At 34.4% G+C, this 26,884-nt stretch overlaps 1 protein-coding gene across 1 annotated transcript; it reads left to right on the plus strand.

Moving 5' to 3' along the window:
• Positions 1-3,422: 3,422 nt before the first annotated feature.
• LOC103770482 (calcium uptake protein 3, mitochondrial-like) lies at positions 3,423-25,786 on the plus strand (the record flags this gene model as incomplete). Its single annotated transcript, XM_008937741.1, has 8 exons — positions 3,423-3,576; positions 7,473-7,504; positions 8,398-8,476; positions 11,872-11,919; positions 13,321-13,403; positions 17,661-17,732; positions 20,740-20,835; positions 25,682-25,786. Coding segments are annotated over 8 exons (669 nt in total), but the record flags the coding sequence as incomplete, so codon positions are not given.
• Between the last annotated feature and the right edge of the window lie 1,098 nt (positions 25,787-26,884).

A 26,884-nucleotide genomic window follows, 5' to 3' on the forward strand; every position in this document is an offset into this window, starting at 1 on the left:
GGAAAGATAAGTTTGTGAGTGCTGATGAGCTTCAGTCCTGCCTCTTTTTATTTACTTCATGAGTCGTGAAGTTGGAAGGATGGAAATTCTGGCTACCAACTAGATTCTTGGTTTCAGCTGTGGGGCTGTTTTGTTTTGTTTGTTTGTTTGGGTTTTTTTACCTTAAAAGACCTAGTAACAAAATAGATTGGTGTACATGTGCAAGTAAACCACAGCTAACCTGGTACATGTAAAATAAGATAATACTGCTATTGTATATAGTATTAGAACACCGTATTCTTGACGTTCTGCTTGAAGGAAATGGCCATGCCCAGTTTTTAAAAGGCAGAGAACCATAACGTGGTACAAGATCATAGTAATTAGTAGGCAGGATTGCCAAGAGGATTAGTAAACACAAGCATAAAACGATCTCCTCACTTTTGTTTGTCAAAGAGATGTACTTTCATCAAAGTTTTTGAAGTTTGTTGATAATTACAGAGAAATTTAGTCTGCATAAGCTCTTGAAACTTCAAATAGAAATTGGAATCTTACTGAATCTTGTTCACTCCTTCACCGACAGTACTTTCCCTGAGGTATTCCATGCCTGCTTTCTGTGTCTTGTTCTTGTGTCTGTTGGATTTGATACTCATGCTGCTACAGTAAGATTGCCTAACCTTGGCATAAATTTGAAATAAATCAATTGAGAGCAGTTGGTGTCACTAAGATTCTCATACCTGCCTCACTGGATTATATGATCTGCTGATTTTGAGGGAAAACAGGAGACATTGCATCATTATGTGCTGAGACTAATTTATTAAATGAATGCCTGAAGAGATGCAGATTGAGGGTATACTTTAGAATGGTTTGGCTTTTAATTAGCATTCTGATTAGTTCCTAATTATTACAGATTTATACAAGAGAGCTGATTTTCAAAATAAAGTGCTATTTTTATTCCTTGGAACAAAATAATCTTTAAGTTTGCAGTTTTCCCTCGCTTTAGTGTGAAGTAGGTGGAGTTGGAACAGGTGACATTTTCTTTGCTATAAGATGCAAGTTCCTGTGGTCTAGGTTTTGAAACAGCTGTTCTCATGGGTTAGATCCAGACATTTATCTGGCTAAAAGATAACACCACCAAAAGAAATGTTCTCAGTCAGAGTAGTTCCCTTATCCAGTTTGACGCTTGGAAAAATGAACATAAAGTACCAGATATATGAAAATGAATATAAAGTACCTCTAGGCAGGTACTGCTCTTTTTGGTGGCAGGCTGTGTTCGTTTCGGGTTATGAAGGCTTTGAGCTGGAGCATGAAATATTGGCATTCCTATAGTCAAAGGAAAACTGTAAATTGGCTAAAATGAGGTAGAAATTAAGGTTTTGCAGGCTTCAGTACTGACATGAGGTAAATTTAAGCATGTCTTGAAAATTTTGTGTTTGCAGTATGTTATTTTATATTTATAGAAGCAGAGAGTTCTTAAGATAATGTTGAAATATGTGTCTGAGAATTTACCAAATGCTTTTCAAAGTGTCTCAAGCAAAATATTGAGCAGTAGTATCTGAGATAGTATTTGCGGAACATACTCAGATTCTTGCTCTCAAGTAATTCACACTAAGTGATCAAAACTAAGATGTTATTTCTTGAATGATACATTACCTACAGATTCTCCTGGTTACATACAATTGATTATGACTGATTAGAATTGATTATACATACTGCATATGCAGTATGGCCTTGAAGCAGTTTCTTTTCTGAAAATTGACTTTGCAGAAATACTGCTTTATTACTCATGCTTACAACCTGCATGTATTCAAAAGCAGATCTGCAATATTGCTAAAGTAACATACATATCAAAAATAAATTATTAAACTTCAAATAAAAGAATAATAAGTTATGTTGCTACAGTTTGCTCTGCCAAAACAACTGAGTCTTGTAAATCCCACATGAAGGCATAGCTTGAATGCTACTGGACTGCTGAAGGATCAGTAGGACCATAATATTCAAACAGTGAGATAGGACAGAAGTATTTCGGTTTGCATGTGAGTATGTCAGAAGAGTATTCAGGGTTTTTCTGTCATTCTAGGATGAGTTTGTAGATCTGACTGTTAGGTTTTATTTTTTTTCCTGCCCATTTTGAAATTGGTAATTGTTAGAAAATTATAAAAACCCACAATGACCAGGTTTAAGGCTGCTTCTTAGCAGAAGTGCAGAATATTTGGATGCAGAGCAGTAAACTGAAAATTAAATGACCATATAAACATTTGTATTACTCTTCATTTCTATGACAGTTTTTTCCATTTAAACAAATCATTTTCCACACACACACACTGACAATAGAAGCCATAATTTCAAAGAGACTAGAAACAGTGCAGAAAAGACTAGAAAAATGGAGTCAGTAGTCTGTCTTCCTCCTAGAAGGCTGTTTAAAGTATCTTGGATAAAGTATTGAAGTATTATGACTTCCATATAGAAAATCAAGAAATTTCTCATTTGGAAGCCAAAACAGTTTGGGTTTGTGGTTTGGTGTTTGTTTTTTTTTTTTTTTCATCTCTGAAAAAAGTTCAAGATACTTAACATTTTATTGAAGGTACGGATTCCACAGAGGAGCTTGCCTTGTTAAGCGCTCAAAAAAAAATTTCAGATACCGGTAGCATATTTTCTGTTAAAAGGTTTGACAATGTAACAGAAAGATGTAATAATTTAGAACACTTACAGGTTTGTTCTACTAATTTTATATGTAAATCAGCCAGGTGGTAAATAAACCAGACACTCCTGACATCTATAAACTGTTATGAGGTGTGAACTTAATGTCATATAATACTTCAGTAAATCTGGAGGAGTGATTTTGCTCTTCTCTTCTTCCCTTCCCCCACTTATCGTAGCATTGGATACTTAAAATAGCATTAGCTGCATTGGATACTTGTAATAATAGTAGCTGTAGAAGAATTACACTGAAGTATATCATGGATGTGTCTTGCCTATTACTGTCAACTGCTGAAATCTACATTAAGAAGCAATATAAAAAAAGTTTTATTCTGTTCTCTTCTGGAAATACCAGGCAACTGAAATAAATTTAGCAGCATTGTTTAAAGGCTGGATGTTGAAGTTACATGAACCTCCTTCAGTTAAAGTTGCCCCTTTTTCTATGATTCAAGACCCTACATCCTCCTTTATTTTCCTTTTCCTTTTTTTTTTTTTTTTCTGTTGCTGAGCTTGGGTAGTGTCAACAATTTCAATGCATAAAGATTTATTGCTAAAATTGTAAAAGACTGAAAGTGATAGCAATGAAATGCTGATTGTAGTTTCTGCTCTTGCCATATGGATGTGTATCTGGATGCATTTGACCTTATGAATGATCACCTTTGCAGTTACAGTTTCTCTGTGGTCAGTGGCAATTGTAAACCAAAACATTTTTCATACATTAAAATTGCTTCCATCTGTCTCTGAAGGTTACAGAAAGCAGATCAGACCTTGAAGATCTGCACCTTTATGCAACTCCTCGGGAGCAAAGGTTTCGTAGGTTTGCCAGTTTAGAGTTTGAAGGACAGCTGTATATGACACCATCCGACTTCATTCAGGCTGTCACAAATGATGAACCCAAAGGTAAGCAGCAGATTTATATATTGATAAAATTGCTAGGGAAAATGGTCTGTGTTAGTTTTCCATTTGCTTTTGATTACTACCTCTGTTTCTGATAGTGGTAAAATGTGCATCTTCCAGAATTTTAATTGTATCTAAGTGCATACATTCAGTATCCTGATTATTAGACTGTAAACATCTGTATGCTAGTCATCAGTTCATGTCTTAAGACATCACAACTCAACAGGGATGAAAGACAAGAAGTTAATTTGTGCCATTTGCATTGACACAGAGTTATGGTTTCTTTCTGAGCAGGCCAGTATTGCTGTAAAACTCTTGCCTCCTCCTCTGTATAGTTCCTGTGTAAATAGGCAGGCAAGACACGAGTTCTCCAAATAATTTAAGGTAACATTGTTTTGCAATTTTTGCCATCTTAAATTGTCATCTGCTATCATGTTTGTTTTTTTTTTTTTTTTTCCCCTACAGAGGTTTTATAATCATATACTAGCTTTCTAAATAACATGCTTTGAGTAAGAGTTTCAGTCCCCTGGGGGGATCACTTTCTGCACTTAAAAGGTTGCCAGAGTTAGCACTAAGTGTTAATTAAATTAATGAAAAATTAACTATCAGTTTTAGTTCACTTATTGTACAGTTTTTGCTTTAAGTATCAAAGAGTGACTAAACAGTAAGGTGATCCATTTATGATCTAGTTTGATTTCCTGGCCCTCAGGCTTGCGGTGCATTGGTAGCAGTACACAACTTCTGGGGAAAGTGAATATCTTTGCTCAGGTGTGACATGCATAATAACTCACCTTAGGTCTTTCTTCCTAAAGTATACACCACAAAAGCTAGTACTGAGAACAGTCAAAAGCAGCTAAAACAGTCAGAGGAGAGCTTAAAGCTCTGTGCAGATGTTAGGTTTTTCCCCTTTGTTCTCTTAACAGTACTGAAACAAGAGGAAAGAATTCAGCCATGGCACATCAGTGATCAAAACGTCTATAACTTTTGAATAAAGATATAATCTCATTGTAACAGTGAAGACAGAGGATGGAGCTTAGATGGCGAAAAGCTGCAAAACTTTGAAATTCTTACCAGAAAGTGAATCTTCATTCTCTTTTGCTCTGCAGTCAAAAGAGAGGAAGCAGTTTCCTTATCACAGAAGTTAATACAAATACACATCAGCACTTTATATCTACTTCGTCTGCCCAGACCTCACAGTCTTACTTTTTTGGTTACTGTAGAAATTGAGTACACCATATATGGTCAAGAAGCATTTGTGCCGTATACTGGACATAAGTTAAACGTTTCCTTTTAACTCCTTTTTGTGACAGTGTGGTTTGACCACACTATATATGGTTGGCTATTAAGATTTTTCTGTAATTATGAAACTTGTGCTTCCTTCTCTCTCACAACAAATATTCAGTTTTTAAAAACTATACCAAACCAAAAAGCATTAAGCTCACAAGGCCATTCCGTTTATCCAGATCTGGAGTTGAATAGTCAGGCACCCTTCCAAGTTCAGTGTAGCAAACCTTGTTTGTATCAAAATCCTTCCTGTGCATCCAGTTCTTCTCTGAGACTGAAATCGAAAGTAACCTGAATGTCTTTTACTTTTATAGACTAGTATCAGAGATAATATGACTGAGATAATTATTTTAAGGGGGTACTGTAAAAGGCTGTAACTAAGTAGAAGTGGATGACTATTATAGTGGAAGTCATATTGTCTGGGTCACATGGACAGAATAGCAACAAGTAGAAAGTAATAGATGAAGTAGATGACCTACAGATTCCAGCACATACAGCTTCTGATCACAATGTTAATTTTAACCTTGGCACTGCAGCTTTGTCAAAGTACCACTTTTTCCATTTGGTCAAGTCTTATTTTCTGTCTTGCTCTGTTGAAGGTAATAAGTTTAAGGAAGGTACATTTCTGAATACAATAATGCATTCTAAACATCTTATTTTGTATTTTTGCATAATTTTGTAAATAAATTGCAGGTTGTAAATAATTTGGTCCATTCAGGCTGACATGCTAGAGCATGACATACACCTGGGTTTTTTAATGTATGAAGACTAGAAAGATCTTGAGTTTTGTAAAAAAGCAGAAATACCCTTTGAAGAGTAATAATAGTAGCTCTTTACATCTACTTTATAGAAAAGCAAATAATACTAGACCTGAATGAGATTTGTGATGGAGTGAATGTGGCTATTGTGATTGATTTACTTTGGAAATCTTTTAAACCCTGCAAAAGTCAAGAGGGTGTTCACTTCCTTTTTGATTAAACACTAATATGGTAAGAGTAAATTTTCTTGTATAAAATGCAAATTCTGACTCCAGGCAGTTATTTTTAAAAATATAAAATAAATGCTGTAATTAACTTGCTGCTGCTGCCTTTATGGTGCATATTTGGGAAAATATAATATTTTCAGCAGTCATGCTTGATACATTTTTATCATCTGAATATATGTTAATATATTTAGAAAGTCAATTAAGAGAAGAGAAATATATTTTGTTTCCTTTAGCTCTAACAGCAGTAATTTTAGCCTAATACTGCGCTGTAGGAAATATATATGCACACATAAATCTTCACTTGCTTGTCTAGAAAGAAATGTATAATGTATGAAATGAATGTTGGAAAATTAGATACATTTATTCCCCAAGTTTTTTATGGTAGACACAAACATATATCAGTTTGTACAGCAAATGTTGTTGTTTGGGGGGGTTATTTAGTATTTTGAGACAAGAATTTAATTGTTGTTAAAAAATTAAACTGAAAAATATGTGCAAATCAGTTAGCTTATATTATAATGTTGCTTGATATAACTCCACCATAGTTATAGCGGGATCTGTGGACAGTTTTGGTGCTAACATTTTCAATATGTAAAACTAAAATTTCAGTCAGTTTCTAACCATGAACTAGTGACAGGCCATAGTAAGTAGCTTCTGTATTGTGATAATTATTTAACAAAGCATGGAGCTCGCCACAAGGAAGAGATTTCTGATACCACTGAATGTTTTGTTCTGTAAAAATGAACCTATAACAACCAAGAAGTTATTAATTTGACTACATACTGTGCTACTTTTTGTACCTTCATGAATTCTGTATCCACAGTGCTTTATCTTAATGCTGTATCTGTGCAAATGTTTGTCTTGAGAGGATGGCAGTGAACCTCAAGTTTCGAATTCTTGGTTGTGGAAAACTGTTGTTGAATGCGAGTATCTTTCTCTGCTTGTGGAGACTGTCATGTCAGGTGTGAGGGACGAAGCATCTGCTCAGTCTGACTCATCAGTTTTCAGTGTAAAGGAGCAGTTCCTGTACTGAACTGGAGGCCTCCTTCAGCTCCTCTCTTAAAACTACTTACAAACAAATTGAGCCTGACAGAAGCTGTGAAAGGGAACGTGCATCTGAGTTACTAGGAATGGCTGAAGGGAGTCTTATCACCTGACGTAGTTTCAAGGATATTTTTCCTTTACTTACTTTAAAAGGTGTGAGTAGCCCTGAAGCAAGGGCCAGAATACAGTTCTCCCTACAATCTCTATTGTAGTACTACTGCTAGTAAACAAGAATTTCAGAATACTGATATCAAAGGTTAACATTAATTCCCTCCATTTCCTGCTTAAAGTTTTAATGGTGTTTTTTGGAGGTAGAAAGTCTTTTCTCTAACTGAAGCAGAGTTGGATTTAAAACTGTACATCTGAGATGGTTCTTTAAAGTTAGGAGTTTAGGTGTGTGTTAAGTTTGGTTTTTTTTAATAATGTAAAGAGAACTTTTTGGAACCAGGTTAAAGATTATCGTCATCAGGTAGGGAAAATGCCTCTTCTTTGGCTAGAAAACACGGTATCAATGCAGTCTAATTTTAATGACACCACACTGGCATAAGTAAATTCTGTACATAAATAACTTTGTCTTTTGTTGCAGGTGCTAAAAAGTGGCGATCCCTTTCAAAGCAGGTGGGCCATAATTTCTGTGCTGTCTTACAACCACAGATTGTGATAGTTGCTTTCTTTTGTTATGTCAATTTAGAGTCAGGGAACAAATAAGGGAGTTTTTTAATCTTTATTCAAAACAAAACAAAACACTAAACCAAACCAAAAAAAAAAAAAAAAAGGGAGAGAGTGACTTTAATTTCTTCTGAAGTTTTGCTACTTTAGACTCAACTGAATCCAGAATCTCAAAGATACTTGAGCAGCTGTGCCTGCTGTGTTGGATTTACTGACACTCTCAAGCCTCTGTCCATTCCTTCTCAGCCTGTGTCTGACCAAGTTTCTTTAGTGTCTAAGTGTAACAGGTGTATCCAAAGGTGCCTGAAACACTTACATCAGTCTACCTTTTGTGATGTTTAAGTGCCTCTTTCTTTTTTAACATTTGTACAATTACAAATTGTTGATACTGCAAAAAGACTGTCTGTATCCCTGTATTTTAAGTAAAGTACATCCATATTCATGGGTGAAGTTTGCTTTAGCTCAGGTTGAGTGTTTTAAAAGAACAGTTGCTTGGAGCTTGTATGAAAACCTTACTGTAATCCAGGGGAGTTTGTCCTTGGCTTCAGTGAATGTAAGTAATGGTTAGTATTTTCAGCAGCAACAGTGTTACATGTTTCTCTCCAACTCTGCTGCAAACACTTAGTATTGACACAGACGAGTAATTCTTGGAACAAACATGTAAAATTTATATATGTGCTTGAGTACTTCCAAAATTATTTGGAAGTGGTAAATTGAAGTTAAATTAAGTGATAGGTTTGCATGCAGTTTCTTGTCTTTTCTACTGATTTACTCATAAACTGTTAACTACTTCATTAAATATTTAAATATATACTTTAATCTTTTTAAAATCTTATTTTTAGGAACTGAATCAGATACTCATGGAGACACCACCAGTGTGGAAAGGATCATCCAAACTTTTCCGTAATCTTAATGACAAAGGTGAGTGGTAAGAATTTATTTTCCTGAACAAAATGATCATTTGTATTAATTTATTGTGGTCAAAGTCATGTTGTACTTTAATCTGAGTCACACCTTCAAAAAGGTAAAAAAATGTTTGTTGCTTTCTACATTTTACAGCATGGAAAAGTTTCCTTTAGTCTCTACAGTGTATTAATCATGACATCTTGCAGCTAGCCTCTTTAAGTGAATTGATAACTTTGAGTTTGTTAAACTGATGTTTGAATGTTTCAAATTCAGCTCAAGTTTATTAAAGGTGTAAGTATGCAACTACTCTCAAAGGAGGGTCCTGGGCTCAAATCTCTAGTGCATGGAGGCACTTGATTTTTTCCCAGTCTGCAGCCAGAACTCCAGAGAATTCGAAACTCACACATCTTTGCAGTGTATTTCCTTGTATTTTCTTGCTCTAGGCTACTTGCTGTATAGTCAGGACAGCAGACTTCTAATATACTAATTACAGCAAAATTCAGCTTCAGAATCTGTTAAATCAATACATCATCAGTTTTTAAAAAAAACGGATGCTGCTGACTAAGTCTGTAATAAAATGTGTGCAGTGTGCTATGCTGCTTCACCAGTATCTTACTCCAGCTTTCTGCCTGTGAAATTCTACAGAAGTTGATGGATTTAAGAGGGCTCAACACTAGTGTAATAAACGGGTAAAATTAGTAGTAAACTTTAGCACTTATATAGTTTTTCAGCTTGCTGTACAGAACTAATTTCTGTTATAAGAAAAGATCATGGGTCTTGTGACTCATAAGGCCATTCAGTGAGCCAGTGAAAGGAACAGGAATAGAATTCAGGTCTCCTTAATTGTAATTTAGTGTTTATTTAGTACATGACATGAAAACTCGTAAGATTAATTTGCTCATTTTTTTAAAAAACATGCACATTTTAAAATGAAGCAAGTACTGAAAACCCAAGTACCTTTGTTTTCCCATAGATTAATTTAAATCATATGAGCCACACAGAATTATACCAGTTGTCCTGAAGTTTTATTTTTATTTTACCCTTGAGTGACCTCCCTCTCTTCTTTTCTTCTCTTAATGTAAGCTTTTCTTTCCCTTCAGTCATCACTTCACACCCTCTCTCCCATAGCACGCACAGCAATCAACTAGAGCTATCTGTCTAAAGCTTCAGTATACCAGTACAAACAAAAGGAGACAACACTTTCAAGGCGTTTTATAGTGCTCTCTTCATACCTGTGATGGACTACTTGGCAATTGCATTTTCTTCCTCTGTTTTACAACAAAGAAGGTGTCATCAAACAAATAAAAATATATATTTACATTTATTGACTAGCCATTAGAGAACATTTTACATCATTGAATGAGAACCTTTGAGGTATCTGATTTCTTGAGAGCTGCTTGTCCAAACAGATTCTAGTGGGTCCTTGAAAACTAATTTCTGCAGGCTGCTGTGCAAAATCAAGAAGATAAAGCACAGAGCATGTATTACTTAAATGCTTGCATTTAGTCTTTGCTTTCAGTGTGGAGCTGTGTGTAAATGAGGAAAAGTGTAGGTGATATTTAAAATACTTAATAGCCTTCTTAGTAAGGTCTACTAGCAGTAGTAATATCTTGGTCCTGAACACTTAAGTGTGCTCTTGGATTAAAAGATGGGAAAATATGGGGGTTTTCCATGAATTGGAAAACTGGAGGGCAGTGTTTCAGCTTGTAAAGGGTGAGGGATTTAGTGTTTTGTTTTGTTTTGTTTTGTTTTTCTGGTATGTGATTTGTTTCCAAAGACAGTTACTATCTGTTTTTTGTATTGCCTCTATGTTCGGGTCTCTGTGATATCTATGGAGATCTCTGTGATTGTTTGTTTTTTTTCTTTTACATTTGAGGATAGGAGACCTGATTCTCTTGAAGGTTCTCCTCTTTCAGGAGAATTGGGTTTTAGGGAGAAGTACTGTATTATCAAAAGTTGAGGCATTTGGACAGATCCAAGAGAAATATAGATGAGATTTTCATATTCAGCTATTCAGGAGGATGGAAAGTCCCTGCAGAGTACTGTTTCAGGACAGAATTATTTTAGAACTTTTTGTGCTGTAAACAGTAGAAAATGCCAAAGTTTCTTTCTTCGATAGTGTTGGAAGTGCTGATGTTTAGTGTGTTCAACACTTGTAAAATCAACATGAATGATACAATGTTTTCAGTTTCAATTGTACAGCTTTTTCAGTGAAAAAAAATTTCAGATGACTATTTACATACTGAGTTAAGCCAGATTTTAAAAGATATTCAAACATGCAAAGATGTGGCTGTTTTTGTAAAAACTTTTGCACCTGACTTGGACTGAAATCAAGGAGACAGCCAGCAACTTTGAAAATCCCAGCTGATAGACATCTTTACTCTCAGGCATCTAAATACTTTTTTTTTTTTTTAACTCTTTTGAAATGGTCTAATATTGTGGACTGACTTAACACTTTTAGTTTTGGGAGGACAGACAAAATCAGTTGGTTGAGAAAACAGGAACCAGTTTTGCTAGTTCAGCCTTGAAGATCGCTAGAGCTAAGGGCTTTGGGGAGAGCTGCAAATCAGTGTTTTCATTTTTTACTGAACTGTAAGATGCTTCTCTTTGTTGGTACTATGAGCATCTGCAAGGTTATCTCTTTGCCCTAGAGCTAGAAAGCAGAAATACAACTTGTGGTACCAGACATACTATTTGGATATTGTCTTCAGCTCTAATTTAAATTTTGCCTTAGTCGCTTCTGAAGAGAAAAGGAAGTGCCATTCCACACAAAAATTGCTTTTTCACATCTAATGAAAGATGAAAAGCTTAGAATATATTCCTTATAGATCTTCTGAATGTAGAAGAAGAGATAGTACAGATATCTCTAACAGGCTTTAAAAATATTTAACAAAATTTAGACATTCATTTAGTAAGTGTTTCAGTATAAATTTCAGGTGTTTATTATAAAAATGTGCATGTAAGGACAGCTCAAAAGCCCAAGTCTGTGCTTTCATGAGTTACATGAGTTACATGAGGCCAAGTGCCAATTAATATAGGACGTGCACTTATTGTGAATTATTGGTGAAGTTTTCAGAAAGAAAATAAAATCATATATTCACATCTAAGAATCTAGCCAACTTCTTTATAATGGACCGTTCTATACTGACCGTAGTTGTTTAGCTGACATATTTGATGTATTCCTCCCCTAAAATACTCCAAAACAAACCCAAACAAAATACCCTACACCACAGGTCACTATTTAGACAAATAACTTATTGGCCAGGTTGAATACAGTCACATTCACACAAGTATAAATATGCATATGCACATTTACAAAAATTCTCCTTGTGCATAGATTTAATATTTGCAAGTTCAGGATGTGAAGACAAGGTGAAGCTAATGTGGCATAATTTTTTTTTTTTCTTCAGGTGTGATATCTTACACAGAATATTTATTTCTCTTATGTATTTTAACAAGTAAGTATTTTTGGAGAAAAAACACCAAAACTTCCTTACAAATTTCTAAGCTCAGAATGTATTGCCTGTATATTACAATACTTTTTTTTTTCTCTTCTTTTTACCCCCATCTCCTTCGTATCCCAATATGGGAAATAAAAAAGCATATGGATCTATGTCCTCTTGAACTTCTCCTCTCATATTGGAATCCTGTGTTATGTTTTATTTAAGTGCTTTGTTATCTAGAACACCTTTTACTGACTGTTGAGAAAGTTGAGGCACACACTTCATCTAAACCCTAGTTAAAAGCCTAAATTTATTTTCTTCTTTGAAATTCCTAAAAAATTTCTAGCTGATTATACTGATGTTAATGCAGGACACCAAATATATGGAGAGTAAGATACACATTATTACTGGGTTGTTTCACCTATTCATTCATAATGTGTGACATTATTGAGATGATAAAATATATCTGTCCAAATAAAGTAAATGTTTATTTATGCTAGAAGATTAACAAAACTGAATACTTATTCTTCTACCACCCATAAAACCGAAGAATAGCTTAGAGTAAACTAAGCCAAATACAGACTTTCTTTTGATATTTTAAGAGGTGTTTTCTGGGAAGGAGTGACCTGTTTTACTTGTCATTCATTTGTATGCAATTAAAAAATTTCTATTGGATTCATTAGGGTTTTTTTTTTCAGACATGATCTGGATTCTTACTATGAATCAGAGCAGAGGCTTAACCCTGAACCCTTAATATCCCTAACCACTGGTTTGATGGATATTCTTCCATCATTCCTTTGTTACCTGGACAAACTTTTGGCCATAATTCATCCATACTGCAAATCATTGAATATAACCAAAGTGTTGTCTAAAGGCTTCACTTGCAGTTACCTTCAAAGTCCCCTTGTTTTGGAAACAATTTAAAATTCTGACCTTATGTCAAATTTCAATTCTGGGTCACTTTCAGCATATCATTTGTTCTGATCAGAGGTTTCATCCTGTACATTTTTTGGCACAAATTTTTAAAGTCTCTTTTTGAACACTGTGTTTTCATTCAAAATCTATTTTCTACAAATTTCTGGTTTGTAACATAAAATCGACTCTAGTTATGAACTAACAGTCTTAACTACCCAACCAGCCATTACTGTGAGATTTTTTTTTTTTGTGGCTATTTCATGTTCTGTTTCTACTGTCTATTTCCCCTAATCTATGAATTTGTGAGTATGGCTTCTGTTTTCATAACATGTATAATACTGTTTTACAGATGTTATGATTTGCAATTACTATGTACACAGATGTACTAATTTAAATTAGTTGAGGAGATGTTTTTTATAAACAGACACCAAATAATTTCTTAGTTTTGTATTTGCTTTCTTTCCAAGCAAATAAATAATTGAATGGGATTTATTTTGACAGAGCCACATGCAGGTTTTAGAATTGCTTTCAACATGTTTGATACTGATGGCAATGAGATGGTGGACAAAAAGGAATTCTTAGTGGTATGTATATTTTCAGTCTTTGAATATTTTGATGTATTCTTGAAATTCTTTTTTTATGTTTGCATTATGACTCATGATGGTGTCAATAAAAAATTATAACATGAGCTTTTTCTTCACTGAAGGTAGTTATTTGCCTTATTTAATGTAAATGGTTAATCTAATGCAAACTGTAAATAGTAGCTCCTTATTGCAGTGCACAAGTGTATTGTATAAAATTATTTTTGGAGTTGAATTCCAGTTTTTATTCCAGATATTTTTAAGTACTACTAGATTCACAGATATTTGGGCTATAAAAGTGTTATTGCTGTATCAATGCTCCGCAGAATTATTTAACTTACATAATTCTGTGAATCTGTGATAGAGGTAGAGGGATGTGCTAAAGAATCTTTTCATGGGAGGCCACTCCACTCAGTCATTCATTCTGCTTGTGATCCCGAGTGACCTGAAAATATTGATTGACATAATGTGACACTACTATCTGTTTTGGACAAGATTTGTAATGAAATAAAACATACTGCACGTACATCTAGCTCAGCCCATGAAATCCATATGCTGAAGCAATTTGCTGAGCTGGAGATCAGTGATTTCTTTGTAATGAGAATATTCCTGTTAGCAAAATCAGGACTTTGAGCTGGATAATTTTCATATGCTTTGAAACAGTTGGCAGGACTAGAACTTGGCAGTAGTTTTCTTGCATCCAAGGTTTAGTTACACTACAGATTTTAAAAGAAAAATTAGCTTATTTTACATACCATTGAAGCTTGTGTGTTAAGAAGAATTTGGCACTTGAGAAAATCTTAAATCATTCATTATAGTTTTTAATTTGATCATGCTAAATCTGGTAATTGTGTCTGAAAATTAGAATACTTTGTAAGTTTTCAGGTTATAGATCCACCACGTACAGGAGAGTGATCTTTGCACTGACAAGTATAAAATTAAAAGCCTTGGAGCGAGAGGGCTATTTCAGAATTATTTTCATTTCATTTATTTTCTGATTTTAAAAGACATGGGAGGAATAATTGATGATATTCTAGATGAATGTCAGTGTTGAAGTAAAAAATTGATAGTAAGAATTTAATTGTATCCTTTAAAAATATATATATATTTGCAGAAGACATAAGTTCTTATCTCCACACATTTTTTCTGTAGTTGATTTTATTTATAAATACAATAAATACATATGAGAAAAAGCCCCACTGCCTTACTGAAGAAGATGGAACGAAATACAAAGATTGAAACACATGTAGAATGGATTTAAGTGTCAGACCACACTTAAATGTATTTAAATGTATTTAAAATGATGACACCTGCATTTTCCGTGTGCTCTTTCTTAATTGTGTGCAAATCAAGTTTTAAGACTGGATTCAGATAAGCAAGGCTAACCTAAGGACAGCAGAAACATGAAAGAAACTCCTTAACACACTGAACATCCCTCAGTTCTCCTTTTCAAGAAAATGAGATCTGAGATCTGGGGGCTTTTTTACTGGTGGCATAGCTTAAGTAGAACAGGTCCTATTCATTTGGGAAGCTGTCAACACTTGGAAATTGTGGGATGCTGATAATTTTTTTGAATTCTAATATTAAATTTACACACCCGTATATTTGACGATTCCTAATAATCATGTCCTCCAGTTGGGGAGAAAAAGCCAGCAAACTTTGGATTTATGGGCCAAAGGACAAATAGAAGGCAAGAAGGGGGGAAGTCTTTCGTGATTCAATAAAACAGAATGTAGTGGAATAGGCTAACATAAAAAAAAATAAAAGGCTTTCATTACAACAGCTAAGTGGGAGGAAATTGAAGCAGGAGGCTTTGTCTCTCAGAAACTGGTGATGAAAATGATGTCAAGTGTATAAGATGGGAAGTAAGGAAAACATTTAACTATTGCATCTTTCTTTTTAACTGTGCTTCTAATAGTCCTCTTCACATTCTGCTTTTTATTCGTTCTCTGTCATGGTCCCTAATACAAGTTTCTCCTTAATTTTTTTTCTGCTACCAGACTTGGTGGATAGAAGAAAGAAGGGAGAACTTTCAAACATTAGGATAGTGTTGTCCAAGTATTACTGTATTTAATAAATTTGTAGAGATTAATCATGACCCTAACTCTGCTTGATTACTGTGTCCATGACCCTTCAACTATTAGATCAAACCCCATAAGTTTTTTTTTTCTGATAACAACTGTAGTGGTTTTGTAAACTAATTCCATGGTGTTTGCGCTTTCCTCTTTGCTTATGTCATGGGGGTGAGGTCAGGTAACAGAAGGATTGCCTTGGCTTGTTACAGGAGATCTTTTTTTGCAGCTTTCAGCAGTCAATCTCATTATCCTATTTTAAACTGTTCCTATGAAAATACGCCTAGATCCTTTTTTGTGTTCCCTTTCCTACTGCTGGTATCATATAGCACTCCTGAACAAAAGATCCATTTCCAGAAGTTTAGCAAGTGCTTTCATGATGAATGCAACAGAATCTTGCTCCCTTTGCCTCTGTGGCAGGGAAATACACCCAAGGATGCATTGCTTTTTACCAGTCTTTTCTGGCTTTTCAGTTACTGCCCCTCTTTTCTCCTTCTTGATGGCTTGTCACTTCACTTTTCAGAAGGTATTTTCTTTCTGCTTCTCTGGTTTCATTTACCTTTCTTCTTTCCACAGTTTTGGGGTGCAAACTGGTAATACTCTAGGTGATCCACCTAGATGTCCCATCACGACTCTTTCCTTGTCAGCACAGGTTACAGTAATTTGTGACTGCAGGTTTGCAAAAAAAAAAAAAAATAGAAAAAACCCATACCAAGGTCCATAATCTGATCCCATACTCAAAAACAGATATAGGGACACACACAATATTCTGGTTTGTATTTGCCTTATAGACAAATCCAGAACAGAGTAGTCCATTTGGGAATCCATAAAAAGTTATTTATAAACATATTTACTATTTAATTGCTAAACACTGTATTAATTTATTTCAGTGTTGTCATACCCCCACAGTAGAGCTTGCTTATATCCCTTTGGCTTAGTCATCTGCCTGCTCCAAAATACGGTATTCTGAAATTAAAGTTCAAAAATTTACTAGCAAAATGTATCACATGCACTTCATCTTTCACATTCCAATCCCTGCGGAGGGATCTGTGTGCATGTCATTACAGTATCAGGTATTTGTCAGAGTTCTGGTAGGTAAGATCAGGTCTTTGGAATGACTGCCACAGTTGTGTCTGTATGCCATGACGTTTTGTTCTAGATAGGACATATTTGTCAGCCACAGTGTTTATTCTTCTTTCAGCCCACTTTGAGATTAGTAAATGCTACAAGTGGCAGCACAATATTTTCACGTGCAATTTTTGCAAAGCTGAAGTTCCCTGGTAGAGATACAGATAGCAGCATAGTTAATAGTGCTTTCTCTTGTGAAAAGTCAGTGTTGTGACACTTTTTTTCTAATGGCTTGGGAATATGAGTAAGTATTGCTATAAATAAGAATACATAAACAAAATGAGATACTTACAAAGATAGATGTGTACAGGCCAGTTCTTACTCTGAAGACCTTATAATCTCAAAAAAATAAATATGCTCAAGAATCTGTATGTTTTAAGTCTTGTATTTGAGGTTTTCTCAGAAGTCATGTTTAAAGCTCTTAATGTAGAGAAAGTTGAGAAAGGGGTATTTTACAAGACCTGAAGGTATTCTTTGAACAGACTTGAAAAAAAAGGGTACTTGATAAATTACTCTTGAGTAGTAGTTTGTTGTTGCTGAAGAGAAATGTTTCACCCCCACCAGGTGTTTCCACCCCTCCCTTTGTGCCAGCAGGAGTAAGGACTGATATGGTTCAAAACTAACAATGTGAAAAAAAGATTGATCCAGCTGACTACATAGCTGCACAGATACTAATTAGTACCCAACAAGAAAGGATGTGCCTAGAGATGGTGAAACAGGCTTGAACTCCCCCTTTTTGTGTAGACTATATTGGCTAAAATGTAAAGGCAAAGTAAAATGTAGGATGTTCTTAGTATTGTGCTCCCAAATAGAATTATTAACCTAAGTTTGTGGAAAAAATATTTCCTTTTTCCTTTCTGTGTGGTGGTTGAGGTCACAGAAAGAACATGAAGGCATGAATATGAACAGTAAAAGATCAGTGAAACGCTGATATTTTAGTAAAGAACTACATTTTAATAATGTTTGCATTATTTTACATGCTTGTTCCTCACCATCAGTGATTCTTACGCATGTGTAATAGTCTGAAAACTGAAAAAGAACAAAATGGTTTGTTTTTTAGCTACAAGATATTTTCAGGAAAAAAAATGAGAAACGAGAAAGAAAAGGAGATGAAGAAAAACGTGCAATGCTGGTAAGTAAAATTAGGATTGTTGTAGCTGGTAATTGGTTTCTTTCCTTTGATGTAGGACAAAGCTGTGTATATACATTTCACTAAGCACTTCCAATTTTTTAAAAAACAATTCATATAATTAAAAGAATATGCATAACTTTGTATAAATAAAAAAGCGATATTTAGCCTAAACTGCAGTTATTGAAGAGAAAAAATAATAATTAAAAAGTAAAAGATTGCAAAACAACATTTCTCCTGATGAATCTACAACTCAGTACTTCTCTTTTGAAAATTTGAAGAATGAGATTGAAGAGAAGCCATTTTTTTTTTCACTGTCACTTTGAAAACAAACAAACTAATAATATATAAAATAAACATTTACTTGTCTTAACCTATTCTGTTGTGTTTTTTTTTTTTTTATCTCCTTTTGGCTTCATTCTGACATGTGATACTTGGCTTGGCCCGTTTTTACTGTATGTCAGCGTCTTCAACTTTATGGATATCATACTTCTACTAACAGTGTATGTACTCTAATTTTTTCCAATTTATGCAGTCTTCACCAGTGAGGCAAAATAATAGGCTATAAGAAAATCTACTGTTTATCTTTTTTTCATTGATTGCTTATGCTAATCAGTAAAAATGTGATGGATTTTTCCTTGCATGAAAGATTGCGCATGCTTGTTGCACACATTTTGAAACAGGCAAGCCTACCAGGAGGAAAGGTTGATCTCTCTATTTATATGAAAAGAAAGTATTATTAAAGGAAAGGAAAAAAAAAAAAAACACGTAAGAAATTATAGACTTGTTTTTAATTAATGTAAGTCAATTAAGTTATCCTGCAGGAGTCATTTGATCCAGCTCTGTCTTATCTCCTTATGTATACTGTGAAGTAATAATTAGTCAAATGAGTTCTTCACCTCTTTGTTCCCTCTCCCCACGTCCCTCTCACTCCCCCAAAAAAGAAACCAGAAGAGACTTTTACATTTTTGTGCTTCACTTACAGAACAAATCAATAAGCAGTAGGAAATGTGAGGCTTTATGGCTCAGTGGATTTTAGATCGGGCTTTACTGCAGTGAAAGATGGTGTGCAGTGGTTGCAATATTCCTGTGCTGCCTCCTGGTTTGAACTGAAAGCTAAGTAGTTAGGCTTCAGTCTCCCTTGATGTCTTGGGCAGTCGAAGATACACAAGACCAAGGAGATGTAGCACTAAAATGTTTGGGATAGTCCAGACTGCTGGACTTCATCCTTATAAAGAGCTCTAACTTTTTTGAAAACTGTCAAGGTCTATAAGCCACAGAGTGAATACAGGGATATTTTAAATATATTAAATAGTTTTATATTTTCATTTGCAAAGGTTATTATTTTCAAGTCATGCTCTGGTGCATACTGCAGTTGTGTGTTAAGGCTCATTCTGCATGTATTGCATGGGTCCAAGCCAAATGCCAACCAGAACATGATAATGATTATGAAATGCATGTAAGGAAAATAAAATATGCATGCCCAGAGGTACTAATTCCATTAGCTCAAGTGAAATCTCCAATAGGAGAATTAATTTAGTGAACACTTAAAATAGATAATTGCAGAATTGTATGCATAAAAAGATGAGATGTTGTTCATTCACATGACCCAGTAAACATCAAAGAGATAAGTAAGTGTAAGAGAGAAACTGGTAAGGACCTAATATACACTGAAGTAAACAAATTGAATACTGTGGCCACAGCATAGGAACTGTAACCCCATAATAAGTGAAAGATAAGACCATTTTTTTTAAAAAAAGAAACAAAACTAAAATATACATTAAACACATGTATAATTTGTGGTAGTTTGTCATGTTTCTTTGATGGCAAATTACAGAAAGAGCTGAGTTGAGCTGGTTAGTGAAGGAAGTACATAACAGAACTTGTAGAAGCAATACATATAAAATCTGCTGACATAATTTAGAATACATGGAAGCAATAAAACTTCAACTGTCTACTTTATTCTTTATGATAGCAATGTGGTTTTACAGATTCCACAACAGCATAAATCTTCTAAGAGAAGAGCATGTGCTGAGTCAAAAAAAAAATAGTTTTCCTTTGTACTTCGAAGATTAAACTCGCTCTTTCTCTTGCCTACCCAGATGGACATGAATGGGGAGCTGTGAAAGCAGGAGACTTAGTTTAGATTAACATGTGGAGAGACAAGGTGAAAATTCATTCAGTTGCAGTAACCCTAACCAAGTTCAAATAGTTTTCTGCTGTCTTTAGGATCACCCCCCTAGACTCTTCGGGGAAAAAAAAAAACAAAAACAAAAAAACAGAAATGCTTTGGTAGATCTTCCAAGACTAATTGCAAGATAAAGGAAGGCCTGTTTTAATAAGGGAGAATTTTTCAGGCTTCCAAAAATGAAGGATTTCAGAGCAAAAGGGTAAGCATGTTTTCCTTGGAGAGATTAAACACATTTTCTGTTTAAGCAAGGTAAGTTTGGTCATCAGATGTGCAGAGTGTTTTCTTGATAAGTATATTACAGTTTAAGTTGGACTTACTACGCTTGTTTTTTGCATTTCTTTATTGGTGCAAGGATGCCATCCTGATTATTGGATGAAATTAATTTTATATCACTAGTTGTGTGGTCATAACTATATTTTGACCAATGAGAAGGCAAATTTCATGAGTGTAGAAATTAATTTTGTCAAAATGGAACTGTTCAGAACACCAGCAAAGTGATGAGTTTAGATGAACATTTTCACATGTACTTTTAAAAGATATTTTCACTTTATGCTTTCTCTGATTTGTTTGGGAAGTGGCATCTGGTAGTAATATTTTTGGCACAGCCAAGTTATGAGTGATAAGCAAATAGGTGTAATAGACCAGTGTTCCTTTCATTTACAAGGTGTCATGTAACTGTGTGGAAATTTGTCTTGTGTAGAAGCAAAAAAATCAAGCCACACTTTTGAAGATCAGTTGGAAAAGATTTTAAAGTCTGTAAGCCGTTGTTTTTGTTGTTCTTTGGTTTTCAAACAACTGTGCTTCTTGACAACTCTGCAGGTTCTTAAAACAGAAGGAGAGGACCTTGTCCCCAGAAGTTATTGGGATACTTTGAGACGTAGCACAAGCCAAGCACTCTTTTCGGACCTTGCAGAGGTACAAGACAACCTCTGTCTCTGGTCCATATCCAGACTGTTATTTTATTTTCTGTTCTGATTATTTTCTTATTTTATGCACTTGGTTTCTTCTCTTCCTTTTAATTACTTTTGTTTGAAAACCTGAAAGTTCTGAGATGAAACGGATTTGGTTCTGTGTGGTGCAGTAATTGAAAGTTATCATTTCCAAGTTACCTTTTGAAAGAGTTGGAAGATCAAATCCTTTTCAGGCCTTACTATAAGAAACATTTTCTAACACTCATAGTGATGCTATTTCACAGTTGGAGAAGTGATTCAAGAAACCCTTGTAATTTAGGTTCTGTCTAGTGATATGACAAGTTTAGTGAGACTTGCACCCCTTTAAGCTTTTAATCTTTAGGTACTTAATGTCGTTTTTATGTACGCTATGAGAGCTTACCTTCACAAAAGCAGTATCACACAAAGATTATTTCAATTGTTGAATAAAACCAGGAATGTTTTAAGGTAACCAAAACATTAGTCAGTCTTTTCTAATATTATACAATCACTATGGAGGACTAGTAGTATTAGTGAGCTGTCAAATTAATGTCCATAATGCTTTAAAATCTAATAGGATTCTTGTTTCATGATCTGCTTTCAGATAATTAAGGCATTTATTTGTATTGATCATTTAAGAAAGTGAGAAAACTAGATCATTTAGGCTTTTCTATGCCCCACACAGTACAGGTGATTGCTCTGCTGGTTGTGGCATTAAAGGACATACAGCAACTCCCCACTAGCTCTGGTTCCGATTTCCGTACTTCATGTGCGGGATCATAATGAGAAAAGAACAAGGAACTGAAACGGATCTTCAGGGTAAAGGTTATTTTTCTTTGCTTCATAATCAATGTGTGGTCCAAATTAAAAGTAATTAGTGTTTTCTCCCTGCTGTTCCTCTGCCCAATCTACTGAATAACCTGAGGACTTGGATGGGCTTTTTCTAATTTCCAGGCTAAATTTACTCATCGTCCATTTATACCAGTCTGTTGTTCTTTAATTTTCGTAGGGCTGTTTCTTCTCTAGTGTTAATCTTATTCATAGTGTTGTTTATAAACGCATTTACAGCCCTCAGTTCTAATTGTCATAGGCTAAAGACAGCAAAGTCTGTGGTGTTTCTCTGAAGGTAGAACCTCCATTTCCCAGGTATCAAATAGGCCTTCTCTGTATCTCTCTCTGCCCAAGATCATTTGCCTTTGAACAAAACAAAATGCACTACTACAGAATTCAGTTTTATACCAATATTTGTTGCAATATTCATAATAATACTGTCTTTGTAGTAATCTTGAAATAAAGCAGCCTTTCCTTCCTTGTTTTTAAACAGGTGCGTTCCTGAACAATTAGTCCAGTTATTAGTCCTTGTTTATTCCATCAAATATTAAAACCCATAACATCAGTGTTCTTGGCTGGTCAGCTAAGGGAGACAGCTGGGAGAGAGGGCTGCTCTTTTCGTTGACTGTTTATGGAGCCTGGCACACTGAGTTTTCTGAATTAACTGTCTTAATCTACAGTTAGATGCTATGAATTCAGTCCTAGCTATATGTGGACTTAAGTTTGGTAATCTCTCCACACCTTTAATTTGGAGGGTTTTTTTACATCTCATGCTTCAGCCTATTATCTGTAATTATAATGTAATTGAAACCTAACAGCAGCTATACTAAACACTGATTTAAATTGTATGAAAGATGTGTAGACTATCTCTCTGCACACTTGTAAATAATTTTATGAAGAAAAAAAATGTCGTGCGTTTGCTCCCCTGACAGTTTCCCACTTTTCACTGTAATCATCTTTATCTTGCTTGGGTTAAGTTTGAGCCAGCTGGCTTTCATCCATGTTCTTATCTCTCCCAGGTACTCTCACATCTCACATAACATAGCCATCTGTACTAAGAAAGTGGCATAAAGCTGGCTCACACTGGAGTCAGTGTGGTTTCATAGCCTTTCCAGAAGGCCTTGTGTAAGTTGAAAAGGAGAGTAAATAAGATCCGTTGTTGTGGGAATCAACTTACAAGATCTCTTTGGGGCAAAGTTATTCATCATCCAGTTTTTTGTAGGGCAGCCTACAGTCCTGTTCCTGCTATTCCCAATTTAGCAACTACACCATCTTGTTGGAATGCGCCAGTTATCACTGAATTCAGTTGGTGGGTTTATCCTTAAATTACTAAGTGAAACTGGAAATCAACAGATTAATTATCACTGTTGGAAAAAATCATGGGTTTGCAGTAAGAAAGCTCTTACTAATTCAAAGCATAATATGCATATATCATATTTATCATATGTTGCTGTAAGTGGACCATCACGGATGAGTGCAACTCAGCTTGAAAATAATTTTTCAGAATATTAAAAAAAAATAGATGTGCTGCTTTTGAGGTCAGGAAATTGAGTGGAAAAAAAGATTTTACCATTATGCAATAAGCATAATGTGACTGAAACACTTGTCTCTCCTGTTTGTCTCTTTACCTGTATATGTATTACAGTTAGTGTAAAGGTAAAGAGAAACGAGGCAGGAGTTTCTTCTCATTTAAATGACTGCAAACTATATTAGGTCAAAATAGAGGCTTATATTTATGTATGTGGAAACAGGTGTGGTCATTTCACTTTCACTGATCTAAAATACAAAAATTATTTTATTATGGAGAATAAGTAAAGTTTTAAATTATTAAGGCTTTTGATTTTATCCTTATTCCTTGAGAGAGATACTTTATCTAATGCTATCAGTGCAGACGGAGCACAGGAATAGTTTTCAGTTGCCTGCAGTTCTGCAGAGAAAGCACACTGGGTTGGGTTTCTGGGGGAAGGTTTTTGTTTGTTTTTTTTTTTTCATTTAGTGAGGCTGACCAAATGGCAATTGTGAAAAGACTTACAGATTGTATGTTTTTTTTTAATGTTTTTTTAATATGGGTGAATGCAACCTAAGTCTAAGGTTTTTAAATGTTTTTGCAAGATGAAAGGCTGTAATTTAACATTTGATATCTTTTCAGTGTACTTGAGGGAAATTGTTTGAATGTGCTTAGGGATTTAACCGCTTAAAAGACTTAAGAAATCAGGGTATCTGCATTTCAGTATATTGTGTCCTGTAGTGGAGGATAACAATATTAAAAGACAAATAGTGATTACTTTTCAGAATTAGTTTGCTCACTTGAAGAATGGAGCTGTCTTCATAGAAGGACATGAAATATCTTTCTACCTATATATACACTATGTCATTTTATTTCTCCCTGGAGAAGAATATGAGAATAAAGAGGAAGCTAGAGTACATGAAATACAATCCTGAGAACCCTAAACTGATTATAATAAAGTACAGAAAGGTCTCTCTCATTTCTTTAGTTCTTGGAAGGTGAAAGAAAAGGATTTGTGTTGGGACTGCCTCATGTTTTCCCTTGTTGTTGGTACATAAATACTCTTAGTGGATATTGCATTTTACACTATTTACAAATTGGTGTGTAAATTTGAAAATAATAGTTTATTTCAGAGAATGTAGATATGAAATTTTTTTTTCATGGTACTTAATGTTGAAATACTGCATACTGTTAAAATTTCTTCCTAGTTTCTTCATTTAGAGTTTCTCTATCTGTATAAATTGATAGCCTCTTCAGTTATGAAATAAAGTCGGACTTAAAGGACTCTGAGTGCAGCTTGCAGGTTTGTATATGCAGATCTTTATAGATCAGTATAAAAGGTTTTCTATAGTTAGAATAAGTCCCATAGGCTTACAATCTATCATTATGATGATAAATTTGTACTGTTACATCTCCCAAACACCTTGGAGCTTGGACAGAAAGTTCTCCCTACGCAGGTGCAACAAGGAGACTAAATATATTACTTTTTGAATTTCAAGTGTTGGCAGATGCACTTTAATGCCAGAAGGACATTTCCATGGTGGACTACTATGGCTTATTCAAGAGCCTTATATTATTGAATTATTATTCCATCTCTTCAATATATCAAGAATTTTTTTTGTAAAAGAGGTAAAATCAATGCACATACATGGCAGTTAAGAGTAAAGAATATGTAGTTAAAAAGTGGAATGCTGCAAAATCACCATACACAGATGATAGTTCTGTTTATATGTTCCTATTTGCAACTCTTCCTATTATAAATGGTAAAAATTAGTTGGTTTTCTTATTCTAATCTGTGTCTTCAAAGCTGATATTTATTATGGAAAAAGTGTTAGTATATGTTCAAAGATTCCTGTCTGTTGGAGAGACCATATACTCCATAGATAACATTCTTAAGAAACTGAGTCAAAATATTACTTCATGATTTCAACATTTCTTAAAATTCTGTTGATTTAAGTATATTTGGGCAATAAAATTTAAACTGTAGTCATCTGTTTCTAATAGCAAAGAATCATATAAAATACACGTGACTGATGTGAGTGCTTTTGGAATGCACTCCCATACTTAATAATTTTGAAATATAAGAGTATGTGAAGTGAAGTCGTTTAATTTCTTCATAAGTGCATAGTAGAAGGGAAAGGAGATTGTGTACAAAGGGAGTTATTTTTATGGTTTGCCTCAACTAATGAGAACTTTTTTTAAAAAAAAAAATTCTGATTTTATTTTTCATGCTTTTCCCCCCCTTCATTGCAGCTTCTATTATATTATATTGCTTTTTGAAGTGTTTTCTACTAAATGCAATTAACAGCCTAATGCTATTTTGTGTGAAAATTGCATGACTAAATTAATTTAGTGGGTTTTAATACTAAAATCTTTTTTAAGACTGTGAACATAAACCACAAACTTCTAATGGAAAGGTCTATTGTGATGAAAGGCATTCTCAGATTATACTTCTGTAACTGACCCTTTAATTTTTTTCACTCTAATGTTTAAGCGTGCTGATGATATTTCAAGTTCACTGTCAGATACTACACTGCTTGTACACTTTTTTGGCAAGAAAGGAAAAGCTGAACTGAACTTTGAAGATTTTTATAGGTGAGTCTCAACCTTATTAATTAATTGTAAAAAAAATACTTGCATACTTGTTATTGATTAACATATATTATACTATATATATTATACCATAGTAATTCTTGTGTATTATATTACTACAAACATATTTTATGCAGGTAGGTATATAAGGTTTATGTTCCCTTTGTGTTTATTATATATACAAAGAAATAAATAAAATAAGTGGGCTAATAATAAAAAGTCCTGTACTAATGCTGCTGGGTTCACAAATTTTGTTAGCACTTACGTGTGGAGTTGATTTGGGGTGGAGAGGTTACAGCCCAACCCTGTCCTTATTGGTATGTAGGAACATTTTTCTTGGTTTTGAATTTTTTTTTTTTCCTGTTTGTCAGTGCTTTAAAAAACACCTTTGTGTGCATCTCTGCTCTTAGAGGCATATTTAAATTTAAAGATTTTTCTCAGGATACCATGTCAGCACCTCAGAACAAGCTTCTTTTGGGGAAAAAGTAAAATCACAGTTGAAGCTGTTGCCTTAATTATTACACCAGTTAAAATAGAATTTGAAAATATAGAGAGAGTACTGTAAAAGCAGAGCCATAGAACTGTATGTTTCTGTGTCACTGAAAGAGATACAGTGTTTGGTTATTGTTTCCTCAGTAAATACTCCAAATACCTATTGTCTTTATAGTTATCACTTACTGCACTTTCTAATTATTCAGATGTTTGCAAAATATTTTGCCTTAAAATTCATTGTAAAATTGTCATGAAAAGTATTCTGTATTTCACATAATATAAAAACTGGTTCATGAAGTGAAATCATGATGTGAGTTCAGAACAAGAACTAGAAAAGAAGGTACTGCTTCAAAAGGCATCTGGTTAAAATGTCTGGCTATTGCTGTAAGATGTTGTGAATGCTGAAGAAGTCAAAACCTAGCAGATATATTCATGAAAGACAGATCTATCAAGTTTTATTCAACACTAATTCACCATCTCAAAAGAACATTAAACTATGGATTGGTCAGGGAAATACTATTTCATGTTTACCTTGCACTTACACTTTTGCGTAGACATCCTTTTGTTTTGAGCTCCTGGTACTTCTTAGGAAGTCCAGTTACGCATTAGGAAA

This window comes from Merops nubicus, unplaced genomic scaffold (assembly GCF_000691845.1).
Source record: "Merops nubicus isolate BGI_N331 unplaced genomic scaffold, ASM69184v1 scaffold883, whole genome shotgun sequence".
Taxonomy (NCBI): domain Eukaryota; kingdom Metazoa; phylum Chordata; class Aves; order Coraciiformes; family Meropidae; genus Merops; species Merops nubicus.